At 50.6% G+C, this 13,647-nt stretch overlaps 1 protein-coding gene across 3 annotated transcripts in view; it reads right to left on the reverse strand.

Annotated features, from left to right (window-relative positions):
- XXYLT1 (xyloside xylosyltransferase 1) overlaps positions 1-13,647 on the reverse strand; it is a 200,250-nt gene that overhangs the window by 82,108 nt on the left and 104,495 nt on the right. For 2 of the 3 annotated variants that reach the window (XM_011988962.1, XM_011988961.1), the window contains exon 3: positions 6,232-6,364. In XM_011988962.1, the coding sequence (XP_011844352.1) occupies positions 6,232-6,364 (133 nt within the window). The remainder of the gene's footprint in view (positions 1-6,231; positions 6,365-13,647) is intronic. The other variant, XM_011988963.1, reaches the window with a different exon arrangement.

Genomic DNA, 13,647 nt, shown 5'->3' on the forward strand with positions numbered 1-13,647 from the left:
CCCAGCTGGCTGCGAGGAAGCTAGGAGAGAACGTATCCAGCCTTTTTGTCTTTCATAATGGGAGGCAGGCTTCTATGGCAGAGAATTCTGCAATTCTAGGAAGGGGGTTTAGACGCTGAGAAGCCAAAAGATTAGCAATAATTTTGCTCAGGGGTCAGCAGCCCCACTTGTACATATAAGGAAATTGAGGCTGAGGTTAAGGGACTTTCCTAGGTTCACAGAACTTATCAGTGGCCAAGCTGGGACTGGGGATAACGTTGTCACCACCACCCAGGAGTGCTGTTCCGTGCTAGGTACTATAAATACATTATCTGATTCAATTCCCCTCAACTCTGCCACATATAGTGTTATAATCTCCATTTCTCAGCTAAAGAGACTAAGGCTCAGAGAGGTAAAGAGACTTGCCCAAGGTCACACAGCAACTGAGTGGCAGAGGTGGTCAGTCCACATCCTCCCTTCTTCCCTCTGTGCTGGTGCCCACTCTCTCCCCAGCACTCCCCTGGGAGCCCAGCACCAGTGCCTGGAGTGGGATGACACAGCCTGCAGAGACGCTTTCCTTCCGAGCAAGCGTCTGGAAGAAGCCGAGGCTGGCACAGCACCGGCAGCAAATAAAACCATGTGACCTAAAAAGGTGAACGAGTGGACACGATTCAAATACTTAACACAAAAGCGAATTCCCGCCTGGTGGCACGTTATCAGCAGCTGACAGGAATAGCCTGCCGCTTCCTCCTCAGGGTGGGCCTGGGCTCACACAGCACACAGCCGGCCCGCAGAGCCCAGGGAGAAGAAAACTGGAAGCCCGTGACCAACAAGCTCCCATTCAGAGGATCCTCTGACGGCCAGCTCCGCAAAGTGACCATGACGCAGGGCCGCAGCCCACATACACACACACTCACACACGCGCACTCTCTCTCACACTCTCTCTATCACTCCAGCATCAGCAGGAGCCCTGAGGCCTGAAGCCAGGGCCTGACGAGGCCTCCTGGTCCCAGTGGCCTCCCCGAGTGACCCAGGCCACGGTTTGGCTTCCTAACTCCTACAGAGTGGTGACCTCAAGCCTGGAGCCTCACAGAGACCTTGAGGGCTGCCTCCCACCCCCTCCCTCTCTCACGCTGGTTTCCCTGCAAGCTCCACTTCCGTGCCCTTTGTTCCTGTTCAATCCAGCATCTTGTAGGAGAGCCAGATCACCTGCTGCTGTGAAAAAGGGAAGTTTTACAGTCGTGGGTAGAGGTGGGCAGCCAGATTTAGGAAAAAAGCGGGATATCTGTTAAAATTTAAATTTCAGGGTCGGGTGTGGTGACTCATACCTGTCATCTCAGCACTTTGGGAGGCCGAGGCGGGTGGATCACCTGAGGTCAGGAGTTCGAGACCAGCCTGGCCACCATGGCTACTAATAATACAAAAATGAGTCGGGAGTGGTGGCTCGTGCCTATAGTCCCAGCTTCTCGGGAGGCTGAGGCAGGAGAATTTCTTGAACCCGGGAGGCGGTGGCTGCCGTGAGCCAAGGTGTGCCACTGCACTCCAGCCTGGGCAGCAGAGAGGGACTCTGTCTTTAAAAATTAAAAAAAAATAAAATTAAAAAAAATTTAAATTTCAGATAAGCGATAAACAATTATTTAGTATAAGTACGTCCCGTGCAATATTTAGGACATATTTACCACACAAAACACTTATTTGTAATTTATGTGAAGCTCCATTTAACTGGGTGCCCTGTATTTTAACTGGCAAGCCCATATGCCTGGGGGAGGGACTGAGTAGGAGGAGTCCGGAGGAACAAAGCATCTGGTGAAGAAAACACAGAGGAGTGAAGATTAAGGGAGGGAGGGAGGGAGGGGAAATGCTCTTTCATGAGGGTCCCTCTTACAACAGAAGCTTCCACTGTGACTTCCTTTGAGTTCTCCAGTAATTCTGTGTGTTAGAGATATTTATCCGCTTTCAGACAAAACAACAGAGGGTCAGAGAACCCAGTGACTCGCCAAGGGTCAGATGGGAATTCACTTCTGAGTACGACCCGATGCTGGTTCCTCCACATCCAGCTTCTTCACCTGCTGGCGCACCTTTATAATGGTTATCGGCTGCACACAAACAGGGCACGGCAGCTTACTTTTCTAATACTTTCATGAGGAAACAAATTCAAAATGGCGCATCTTTACAACATACAGTCGCCTGTCTTTTAGATTCTCCTCTTGGCCACTTATCCCAACTAAACACATCAGCACTGAGGACCTGTCCAGGGGTTTAGCTCCTGAGGAAGAGACAGAGAAAAGGTCAGAGAAAGGAAGGGCGACGTTCCACCCGAGATGACGACAGCACTATGATCTGCAGATGGGGAAGGTCACGGGGACGCTGGACGCAACAGAATCTCAACAGGGACCCAAGAGAGAAAGGCTCCTCTCTCCCTGCACGAATATCCCATGATCCCCGTGTCCCTTTCCAGAAAACAGTCAGTCCCATGGATCTCGGATTACAAAATCCTGTAAGATTTATACAGAAAATATAAAAATTTGGGGGGTGGGGGTGGGGATTGCGAAACAACGTGAAAAAAACTATTTGTCAAATGGACAATGGGGAATAACTTCCCCTCCCCCACCTCCTCCAAGCTTCTAACATTCATGGCACACAACACAGGGGAGACTGCCATAAAAAAATGACTTCAAATGTGCGATTCTGAGGTAAAATAACTATGGGACAAGTGACTATAAAAATGACACAGCTGGGAAGATCCAAATCTGTTCTTGCTCAGCAAGTTTCCAGGTCAAAATGTGCCTGCTTACCTAGTCAAGATTTGGTTTCGTGCTGTTTTGTTTTTAAATTTTCCTTTCATATAGATGCTAGCATGTTCTTCTTAAAATAAAACACTTGTCCCCCTCACTCTCCTCTCTGGGGAGACCCGTTGGTGGTCAGAGCCCACTGCCAGTTCCATGGAAGTCCCAGGCAGGGGTAAGAGGCCTCCCCTGTGGGAAGCAGTCTGACGGCCGGGCTGCGGATCCCCCAAAACAGCAATGGCCGAGCCCAGGGGCTGAGACTGCCTGCTCAAGAGCAAGGCTGGCTGCCCTGTCCCTGCTTCCTCTCTCCCCTTCCATTCCCATCCTCTTCCTTCTCTCAGCCTCCCCACCCGAGCCCCACTGCCAGCCAGGTGAACACTCCAAAGCAGCAGACAACTAACGCTGGATCTCCCAGGTCCCCAGAGCTCCCCAGTCTTCTGAAGAAGACTGAAGAAGGCAAAAACCACGCTCAATTCCCTGTCGACCAGCCAGTACCAAGCCATTCCCAGCCCCAGCATGAGACTGCAAATGTTACCAGGCAATTCCCCAGAGCCAGCGGGGCGCACGGCAGTGCAGGGCAGTCATCTGCAGACTCAGTTCCAGAGACTAAAGGTCTCTCGAAGCATTTCAGCTGAGGGGTGGACAGAGGCAGCACGTAAAGGAGTGTAAGTCTCTGTTGATGTTTGAGGGCCCCGGCCCTGCAAACGGCATTCTTCGGACTCCGCGGCAGCGGAGTCTCATCGTTATCATAACATAATGAACGTTAAAGATGCTCAAGGTAAGAAAAACTCAGTTTCATTTTGAATCTCAAATCTTTCAGAGCTTTCTTTCGGGAAGTCCAGACAATTAAACTGATTTTAAGACGCGCTGTTTATAAAATCCTAGATCTACAGAAAACACAAATTCTGGCCCATCCTGTCTAAGCATGATGGGGTTTCCAAGTTTCCACTTATATGACATGAGAAGACTCCAAAGCAGACCTTGAAGGCACTGGAGCTGTAACTGCATTTAACACTCAGCCCAGTTTAAATACCCCATGATATCAGTTCTTTCTGATCCCTAAAGAGCTCACCAGCAGACAGGCAACTTCCAGACAGAGGCAGGACAATGAGGGTCCAAAGGGCTGCGACCCTCAGTGCCAGAGCCAAGGAAGGGGGCACTTAGAGCTCAGCTCTTCTCCTTCTCAGGTGGGGGGACAAAGGCCCCAAGGAGGCAGAGCTGGGACTAGTATCTAGGGCTTGGGGCTCTGAGGCTCCCTTTATTGTTACAGTAGGTAGCTAGTCAGACACGAGCAGGGCAGGAGAGGGCTCCACCACCACCAGGAATGTTAGGCGACCGTCAGCTGATGGTCAGGCAGTTGTCAACTGTCGCTCTAAAGTGATAATTGGTTGCAGCCAGTGCCAGGGAAAGGCAGGGTCCCAGCAGATAGAAAGAACCTGAAACTGATGACCAGCAGCTTCCTGGTAAGATCTCAGGAGCTGGGCATGTGGGCTCAAGCATGGGCACTAGGAGGCAAAATGGTGGCCCCTTGTCTAGGAAGGCTGGACTGGTCAGGGAAGAACGGCTTCAGGGAGTGTGTGCGCAACCTCAGCAAGCACACCTGGCAGGCCACCCTCAGGGAAGCACCAGGGCAGGAGTAACGCACACCCAAGAACCACGCCACTGTGTAAGACTCCAAGTCGAAAGTCACACAGCACGTTCGATCTCCCAAGTCACCCACTGGCCCTCTCCCAAGCGTACTTTATTTCCTTTCATTCCTGGTCTAGAGCTTTTTCATACACTTTGGGTCCTGCTCTAAAACTTGCCGTGGTCTCTCACTCTGCCTGAGGCCCCTCCATCAAATTCTTTCTTCTGAGGAGGCAGGAAGTGAGGGTGCTGCAGACCCATACGGCTTCACCGCTGTGAACACTATCACCTCCCTCTGTTGGATCAAGGGCCCCAGAAGATCTTCCCGGGAAAGAAGGGGGGGGGAAGAAGGTGGGGAGTCTTCTACAGTTAAGATGGCAGGTGTTTGCCCAAACCCTCTCCTCTTAAGTCGCCAACCCCTGACCTCAGAGGAAGAGGCCTACCCAGTGACTCTGGGGCAACACGTGAGAGGATTATATAAGGGAGAAAAGTCCACACGGCCCAAGGAGTTATCAGCTCATTCAGGGGCCTTGCAGGAATTTCCTGTTATGTGATCTGGGTCATGCAAATAGCCACAACCGAGCTGAAGCTGCCTCTTCACCCCTCCCTCTGAGGGAAACACAGGCTCTTGACTCACTAGTGGCCTGTACTCTGCAGCTCTCCAACCACTGGGCCTCCCTCCAGGAAGGTCTGCAGGGAGCCAGCATCATGGTGTGCACTGAGAACAAAGAGCGGGGCCTGCCTGCGGGACGGCAAACTCCCAGCTCTTTCCGAGCAAACTCGGGCAGCTCTGCTCTGGGTGCACTGTCGCTCTACCCGCTGGAGAAACAGCCAGCAACGTGAAACTCTCAGACCCAGGGCCACGGGCCTGGTTTACCTTAATCAAAACCCGCTTCGGCTGTTCCTTTCCTTTTTTTTTTTATTTTTTAATTGTAAGATGTAGAACAAGAACATACAAAAAAGTGCACGCAAACATGAAGCCAAACACCCAAGCGAGGAAATAAGACCTTGCGGCTCTCCAGAGCCAACCGAGCCCCACGTCCCCCACCGCCCGCCACGCAGGCTCTGGGAGGCATCGCCCCCTTGGCTCTCCTTTCCCATTCTCCGCACCTGCGCGTTCATCCCTAAAGCCTCCAGGTTAGTTTCGCTCTCATCGCGCAGAGCCGTTCCCTTTTTTGCCGTCGCTGTATAGCACTCCATTGAACGAATGCGTTTTATTTATCCGTTCCGCTAAGTAGCACGTTTCAGTTGTTTTCAGTTTTGGCTACTATAAATAGCGCTACAGTGACTCTTCAAGAACGGTTCTCAGGTCCTAGAGTTTCTCCACGACACACACTTGACAACCAAACGCAGCATCACCTGGAACGTGCTTCTTCGTGCTGACAACTGATGCCAGTCTGTGTTCCAACGCTGTGCCGCCCTCCCTCCCTACAAGACCACCAGTCCACCCACTCTGCTCATGGAGAATAGAGGTCAATGGTGACTCAGGGGCCAAGAAAGCCCAGTTGGTCACTAGAAGGGAAGTTAAGTCTTCCTCCGTAAGACAAAGCCCAAGATTTTAAAATTCTGAACTTAACCAGATCCAACAGCCAAAACAACTGGGCTTTTCCGAAGAAAAAAGCCACAAACTCCCCCAAAATAACGAGGTAGCACCTATGGCTTGGGACAGACCCACCTGCCCATACTGTCAACTGTAAGCAATAAGCACAAATGTGTGCCCGAGACACCAAGTGCAGAAGGATGGGACGCCAGTAAATCCCCGTCTGCCATGGGTGGCAGAAGAGAGAGGGCGGAGGGTGGGGAGGGTCGTGGAGGTGGCCCCCCCGCAGTCATGACGCACCTGTAAACCGGCTGCATCTCCCGGGCTAGGCCAATGATGGCGCCTGGCAGGAAACTGTCAAATTCCTCAAACAACTCCCGGACGTTGGTCTTAAACTTCAGGTCTAGGTCCAGCTGAATGAGCCGCAGGATCTCTGAGGGAAAGAGAAAAGGACAATGAGACACAGGCACACCTCCCGGGAGGCTCGGCCATGGACAGAAAACGACGCGGAGGGCAGAGAAAAGGGCACTGGACTCTTACTGTTGTCAGTGAATGATGCAAAGTTACCGCTGGAACAAAAGGCCTTTCATCTACCAGCAACCCCTCCGCACTATTAGTCTTCACAAACGACTGCCGTGCCTTTTCTTCCAACTGCAGACATCCATTTTGCTTAAAACCAGGCGACCACACGCTCCAGCGTCAGCCTGCTGTCCTGATGTGACTGTTAACTGTGCACCATTTCACTCTCAAAAGTATCTCATTTGGATGATACCTTATGTGGACGCCCTACTTCCCTACATAAAACTCAAAGCGGGCCAGGCTCGGTGGCTCACGCCTGTAATCCCAGCACTCTGGGAGGCCAAGGTGGGTGGATCACGAGGTCAGGAGTCTGAGACCAGCCTGACCAATATTGTGAAACCCCGTCTCTACTAAAAATACAAAAATTAGCTGGGCGTGATGGCAGGCACCTGTAATTCCCGCTACTCAGTAGGCTGAGGGAGGAGAATCGCGTGAACCCGGGAGGCAGAGGTTGCAGTGAGCTGAGATTGTGCCACTGCACTCCAGCCTGGGCAACAGAGCAAGCCACCATCTCAAAAAAAAGAAAAAAAAAACACTCAAAGCATCCAGGTGTTTCCTCTTTGGAGCACAGGTGGTAAATGACCCACACAAGACAGAGGTAAAAAACATTATGGCCTCAGGCCTTTATCAGCGCGTTCTGCAAACCCAGATGTGTGTCAAGTGAAGCTGCTGACAGAGCGAAACAGCTGAACAATCTCAGATACCACTGTGTTTTTAATCCACTGCCTAAAAGACAGGATGAGCCCAAATTCTTCAATGTCACAATCACCTGGCACCTAAGAGCTGCCTGCTTCCATGGCCTCCAGATGACTCCAGGCTAGACGTGCAGGAGGAGGCACTGGTGAAGGTCCTTCCCCCATCCTTCACCCAGCCCAGCCTGACTAGGATTCTAGGTGTTGTGCCAGGCACCAGGCTGACCAGGACCCTGCCCTCAAGAGAGACACGTGGGTTGCAAAAAATAGAGGGAGAGGCCAGTGCGGAAGCCTGAAATCGAAGAGTGGCTGTGGGAGGTCCAAAGAGTGGGGGCACGGGGTTCAGTGATGAAGTGGTGAGAGCGAGTTCCTGGTACCCACCCTGGGAATCAGAACACATGAGTGCAACTTGAACCCAGTTCTGCTGCTGATTGAGCCTGTGACCCAGGGAAAGTTACTTCTCCGAACCTCAGCTATTCCATGCTAAAATGGGGAGGCTCTCCTGTGCCTTGTGTGGGAAATAGCTTATGGACAGTGTTACAGGGACCCTAGTGACTTGAGGAACAGAATTCTGGAGCAGAGCACCACACTGGCCAAATGTAGAATTTATGGGAAGGCAATTTAAGGAATTTGGGATAATTTTGCTGTAACTGAAGAAACTCCTGATGGGAGGAACAGCCATGCATTTAGTCAGCCCGTCAATCATCACATCGAAAGCCCACCACCTGCTACAGGTGCTCTCTCTTTCAAGGCCATCTAAACCCTACTTATTCTGCAAGAAGCAGTCTAAACACCCCAGACAGGCCCTGCAGGAGTCATGGCTTCCTGCTCTGTGCTCCCCACACGGCTGCCTGTGGTCACGGCCACCTGCACACCGGTCTCCTTGAGAATGGGAATGTGCTGGGAGGGCGGGGCTCAGGACCATCAGATGCTTCTGGATGAGCGTCTTAATCTTGTCTTCATATACCCGTCAGTAAACCTGAGCACTTCCCCTGCACTTTAGGGACCAGCTGGGAGTAAACCCAGAAACGTCCTACGTAGGCCTAAGACACCGGAATCTGAGCTGCTTCGATGTTATTTACAACTCCTCCTTCCTAAAGCACCTTCCAGGAAGGGTTAGCTTCAAGCTGGTAACACTTCACCAGGTGAGGTCCATTGACTAGGAGGGAGACAGGCGGCAACTCCAGCACAAAGTGACCCCTTCACACCCATGTAGAACGACTGAGATGGGAGGCCACGCCCTTCTATTCCCAGAGGCCAGCAGGCCCCTGAGCAGCCTGCCCTATCGTGCAGGCACCTGTCCAGGAGGTTAGCCCCTTTATGTAATTATGAATTAAGGCGCCAAGTTGTAAATGCCACTGTTGAAGAGAAAGATGCTTCCTAGGAATGCTGGAATTCATTAGGATGAGGTTTCTAAAGGGGCCTGTTCCTCTGGCCTCTGGTCCTTAATGTAGCCGTGTCTCTGTGGGAAATACGTGGGGGCAAGAGGGTTACACAGAATGCTGAAGGCATTGTGAGGACAGAATGAGACTGATCCATGGAAGCAACATCACAGAGAAGATGCTGGTTGGAGGAGAGCTGAAATGACAGCAGTAGGCCCACCGAAATGTAAGGAATACATGACTGAGATAACTGCCCCCAATGCCAGGAAGACATGAAACCTGTAAATCATGAGGAAAAATGTCTGAGAAAAAGGAAGACTAGACATCTACAAGACTCACAAGAACGGCCAGCACCCCAGGCTGGCTGAATGTCCACCACGTCCAAACCTTGAGAAAACACAACAAAAAGAATGATCTAGCATGGCAGATCTGAAAAGCCTGGTTATAACTGAGGCACCTCTACCCATTTTACAGATGAGGAAACTGAGGCCCAAAAAGAGAGACCTGTCAGGCATTACACTCAAGCTAGGTGGCAAAGCTGATCTCAGAACCCAGGTCTCCTGACTCCCTAGCTAATGCTCTTGTGTTTATTAGCCCCATCACCTCCAACCTACTCCCAACACGGGCCATAAACTCCTAGAGAACACAGAGCATTGTGTAATGGACCAAAGGGTGTGCACAAGACTAAACGGGCACCCAACACAACTAGCTCGTGGAGTATCTGCATCAGCCCGTGAAAATATCAGCAAGAAGACGAGTGAGTACAAGCTAAAGGTGTAGCTTTCAAGACCTCCAAGACCCTGTCACCACCATCGCCGCCACAGCCCTGGCAGCACTCCTCAGGAGCTCCTGGCTGTCCAGGGGACTGCTTTCAGGGCTGAGAACACCTACGCCTTCTGCCTGGGTCTGAGGCCTGGCTGGCGGCCGATACCTCTGTACAGTTACACCAGAGAGGGCCACATGCACGGCCCCAGTCCCAGCTGGGAGATTTTCAAACCAACATTCCCAAGGGGATGTGCGGCTGGAATTGGCGGTGGTGGATCTCACATCCAACAGGAACTTGGGTCGCTTCTGAGCCGGACGTTTCTCTGCCGAAGCGCTCTTCTCCATCTCCCTCCCAGTACATGGCTTGGGCCAACTCAGCTCATCATCAGCATCCAATTAAACCAGCCACAAGCATGTCATCTGACCATGGGTGGAATTACAACCCAGGGTGAGTAATTAATGATACCCAAAAATAAACAACAAAAGGAAAAAAAATTCCAGAAGAAAAAAAACGTGAGCCTCTGTCCTCTCCTTTGCCTTCTCCTATCCCCGGAAGCAATTCTTGGCAGACACATCTTAACACACAAAAAGCAACATGCAACAAAATAGATCAAGAAATGGTGCAAAGAAAAGACATGCTCAGGTAAGCACGGTACCTACCATCCTGGGAAACACAACAGGCCTTCAGGGAGGGGCAGGTGAACCACGCAAGCACCTCCTCTGTCTTTCTGTTTTGAAAAGGCCTCAGAGATTTGCAGAGATAAATATTTATAACACTTTAGAGAGCTTTCACTGCAGAGCGTCAGCCCAAATTCCACTAACTGGGAGAGGGTTTAGGGAGAAGGGGAAATTATGACAGCATTAAGCTATGTGACTCCAGCGTCATGAGGCTGGGGACCTGGAAGCAGCTGCCTGGAAAGGGAGCTAATTTTCCCATTGTCCACTTTGAAATATTGCAGCAATATGCCACCTGCCTTTTCATACTCTGGTGTTTTTAAATCGCTGTTCAGTAGCACCTCTGGCCGGCGGGAGCCAAAGGGCAACTGAAAGGGGTGGAGACTTCCCCTAACAGTGAGAGGATCCTGACCCCAGAGGAGTTATTTTGAGGCCCATGGGACAGGACGGTTCCCCTGTGCTCCATCAGCCAGACCAGGCTGGCTTCCCGCACTGGAGGGTCTGAGCATGTGACAGAGGGTTTGAGCATGTGGTAGAAGGTCTGAGCACGTGACAGAGGGTCTGCCCCCGCAACACACAGACCCAGGCTGTGTCCCCAACGGGATGTGTGGTTGGAATTGGCAGTGGTGGATCTCACATCCAACAGAAACTTGGGTCGCTTCTGAGCTGGACGTTTCTCTGCCGAAGCGCTCTTCTCCATCTCCCTCCCAGTACAAGGCCCGGCCACAGGGCAGCTGGCTCCCTATAGGAATAGGGGCTACAAAGGAAGAAAGGGAACATGCCAAGGGTCCCAGGCCTTGGGCACAGATTCTAGGGGCTCCTCCAGCCTGACCAAATGTTCACCCTCTAGGAGCAGGGAAAGGATGTCTGTGTGCCAGGCCCTGGGAAGGCTTTGCATGGACTCAGCCCATGAACCTCCATCATGCCTCCTCGAGGTGGCTGTTAGTATCTTCCAGTTTCAGATGAGGAATCTGGTGCTCAGAGAGTTTCGGTAATTTGTTTAAGACAACTCAGCAAAAAAGGCTCCGGGTGGAGAGCAGTTACAGATTTGCCTCACTCGATAGTTTGCTTGATCCACCGCACATTTCTGAGAAAAGCCTTCAGACATCTCTGAAGTCCCTTTTGAAGTCCTATTGTCTTTATGAGCCAGAAATGCTTCCACATCAAGAGTGAAGACAGCAGACAACTCCAGATATCTCTGTACAGTGGCTGGGGCTTCACGGACAGAACCCCAGTCACAACCACCTCCCGCAAGACCCTCATCTCCAAAAAGCGTGAAGACTATTGGGATTCCCTTTCATTGACAAGGACCAATAGAGAAACTTCTGGAAGAAAGGGTTTTATGCCACAAAAGTTGAAAAGCAGCTTTTAATGACAATAGCCAACTTGTATCAATGCATTATACTCACTGAATCATCTAAACACTCTATGAGATACATATATTTATATATTTTATATATATATATATATATGTTTGGTTTTTTTTTTTGAGATGGAGTCTGGCTCTGTTGCCCTGGCTGGGGTGCAATGGCACAATCTTGGCTCACTGCAACCCCCGCCTCCCGAGTTCAAGCAATTCTCCTGCCTCAGCCTCCTGAGTAGCTGGGACTACAGGGGCCTGCCACTACACCCGGCTAATTTTTGTATTTTTAGTAGAGACGGGGTTTCACCATGTTGGCCAGGCTGGTCTCGAACTCCTGAACTCAGGTGATCCACCTGCCTTGGCCTCCCCAAGTGCTGGGATTACAGGTGTGAGCCACCACGCCCAGCCCTGAGATTAACATTATTTCTATTTGGCTGGGTGTGGTGGCTGATGCCTGTAATCCCAGCACTTTGGGAGACTGAGGCAAGAGGATCACTTGAGCTCAGGAATCTGAGGCTGCAGTGAGCTGTGTCTGCACCACTGCGCTCCAGCCTGGGTGACAGAATGAGGCCCTGTCTCAAAAAAAAAAAAAAAAAAAAATTCCATTTGACAAATGAGGAAATTGAGAAGTATCATAATCCAAGATCATGCAGCTGGTCAGTGGTAGGGCTCGAAACCCCAAGCCTGTTGGGCTCCACAGCCTGGTGCCTGCTCTTCACTGCCCACGCGGCCCTGCCTTCCGGGCTCCTGCGCGGCCAGGACATGGCCAAAGCTCGGCTCTGTAGGCTCTGCTCAGACAGGAAGGCCCTGACTCTCACTGTGCTAATCTATGTTTTCCACATTAGCAGCCTGCCCCTCCTCGGATGGTGCGGGGGAGAAAGGAAACAGAGTTCATAGAGTGATTTATGCAACCTGTTAGCAGCTCTGGTAAAAGGTTTTGGGTCCAGGAAATTGCAATGAATAACCACAGCCAGTTGCATATATTCGCTGTACAACAAACTTTCTTCCAGCCTTACTTGCCCCCTCTCAAAACGAAGCATGAAAAACAGCGTGAGCTACGGCTCAGCCATGGCGTTGTTTATGACGCCCAGCTCCTGTTCTGTGGACCAAACAAATTATCATGAGAAGACACACTTTCTGCTTCAGCAACAGTGTAACATGAGTCTCCTTCCTCCTCCTCAGCACCTTCTCCGAAGAGGTATAAATCATATCCTTTAGGATAGGACAGAATTTATTTTGAACTTGGCTGAAAAATTTGGGGGACTTATGTAAGACAGCACGTATGACACCCAATGTAAATTTCCCTCTCACTTCTGTTGCCAGCATGAAGTGATAGCGCACGCATGGATTGATGTCGTTCAACACACAGGGGAAACGGAATTTGAGATCTGAAAATCTTCCATGTCTATGGTAAGGATGTCCACGGTTCCTGCTGGCCTTTCCATAGTTTACATCTCTCTAGTGTCTGCTATAACCACTTTTTTTGTTTGTTTGTTTGTTTTTGTCTCCAAAAGCTTAAATTCTTTCCTATTTGAGGTAGGAACACATTTGGACTCTGTTCACAACAGTTAGACTGACGGTGCTCGGTCTTCCTTCTTCGCTAACAGGCTTTTTTTCAGAGACCCCCAGGGGTGGAAGCTGTAGAAAGCAATCCTTTTTGGATAGAATTTCAGGTGTTTTCTGAAAATAACGATACAGATACCACTGGTTGCCCAAACTGTCACAGTGCAACTTTCCAAATTCTCCGTTTTGAGATTCTTTATCAGAATTATGGGCTCTTGTTACTAATCTCATCTTCCAACCACTCTCTCCCTCTTGAGTGGCATTTGAGCCCATGCCACCTTACGGATTCAGTCTAAAACTAGGTAAACTAACAAAGGTTCCATCCTGCTGCCCGCAGCTCCTCATCCCCACACTGTCCCCTGACACCTGCTCCTGCCCTTGGCCCTGCATCCTGTCAGGGCCTGTCCACTGCAGCCTTGCCCCTTCCATTGATTCATATGGCAATGACAATGACAGGACTAATTCCTTATATTTCTATGGCATGTTGCAATGTTCAAAGTGCATTCCCAGCCCATAAAACTCTTTCCCATGCTTTACTCATTGAATCCTTACAGCAACCCTAGGGGGCAGGTGCATCCATGTGGATTGGGTTCAACTGCATAACACAAAATACCTCTAGTAGCAATGGTTTCAACACAGAGAAGAGCATGACTAAGCCATCCACGGAGGGCACGGCTGCTCCATGAAGTCATCAAAG

Source organism: Mandrillus leucophaeus, unplaced genomic scaffold (assembly GCF_000951045.1).
Source record: "Mandrillus leucophaeus isolate KB7577 unplaced genomic scaffold, Mleu.le_1.0 Scaffold342, whole genome shotgun sequence".
Classification (NCBI taxonomy): domain Eukaryota; kingdom Metazoa; phylum Chordata; class Mammalia; order Primates; family Cercopithecidae; genus Mandrillus; species Mandrillus leucophaeus.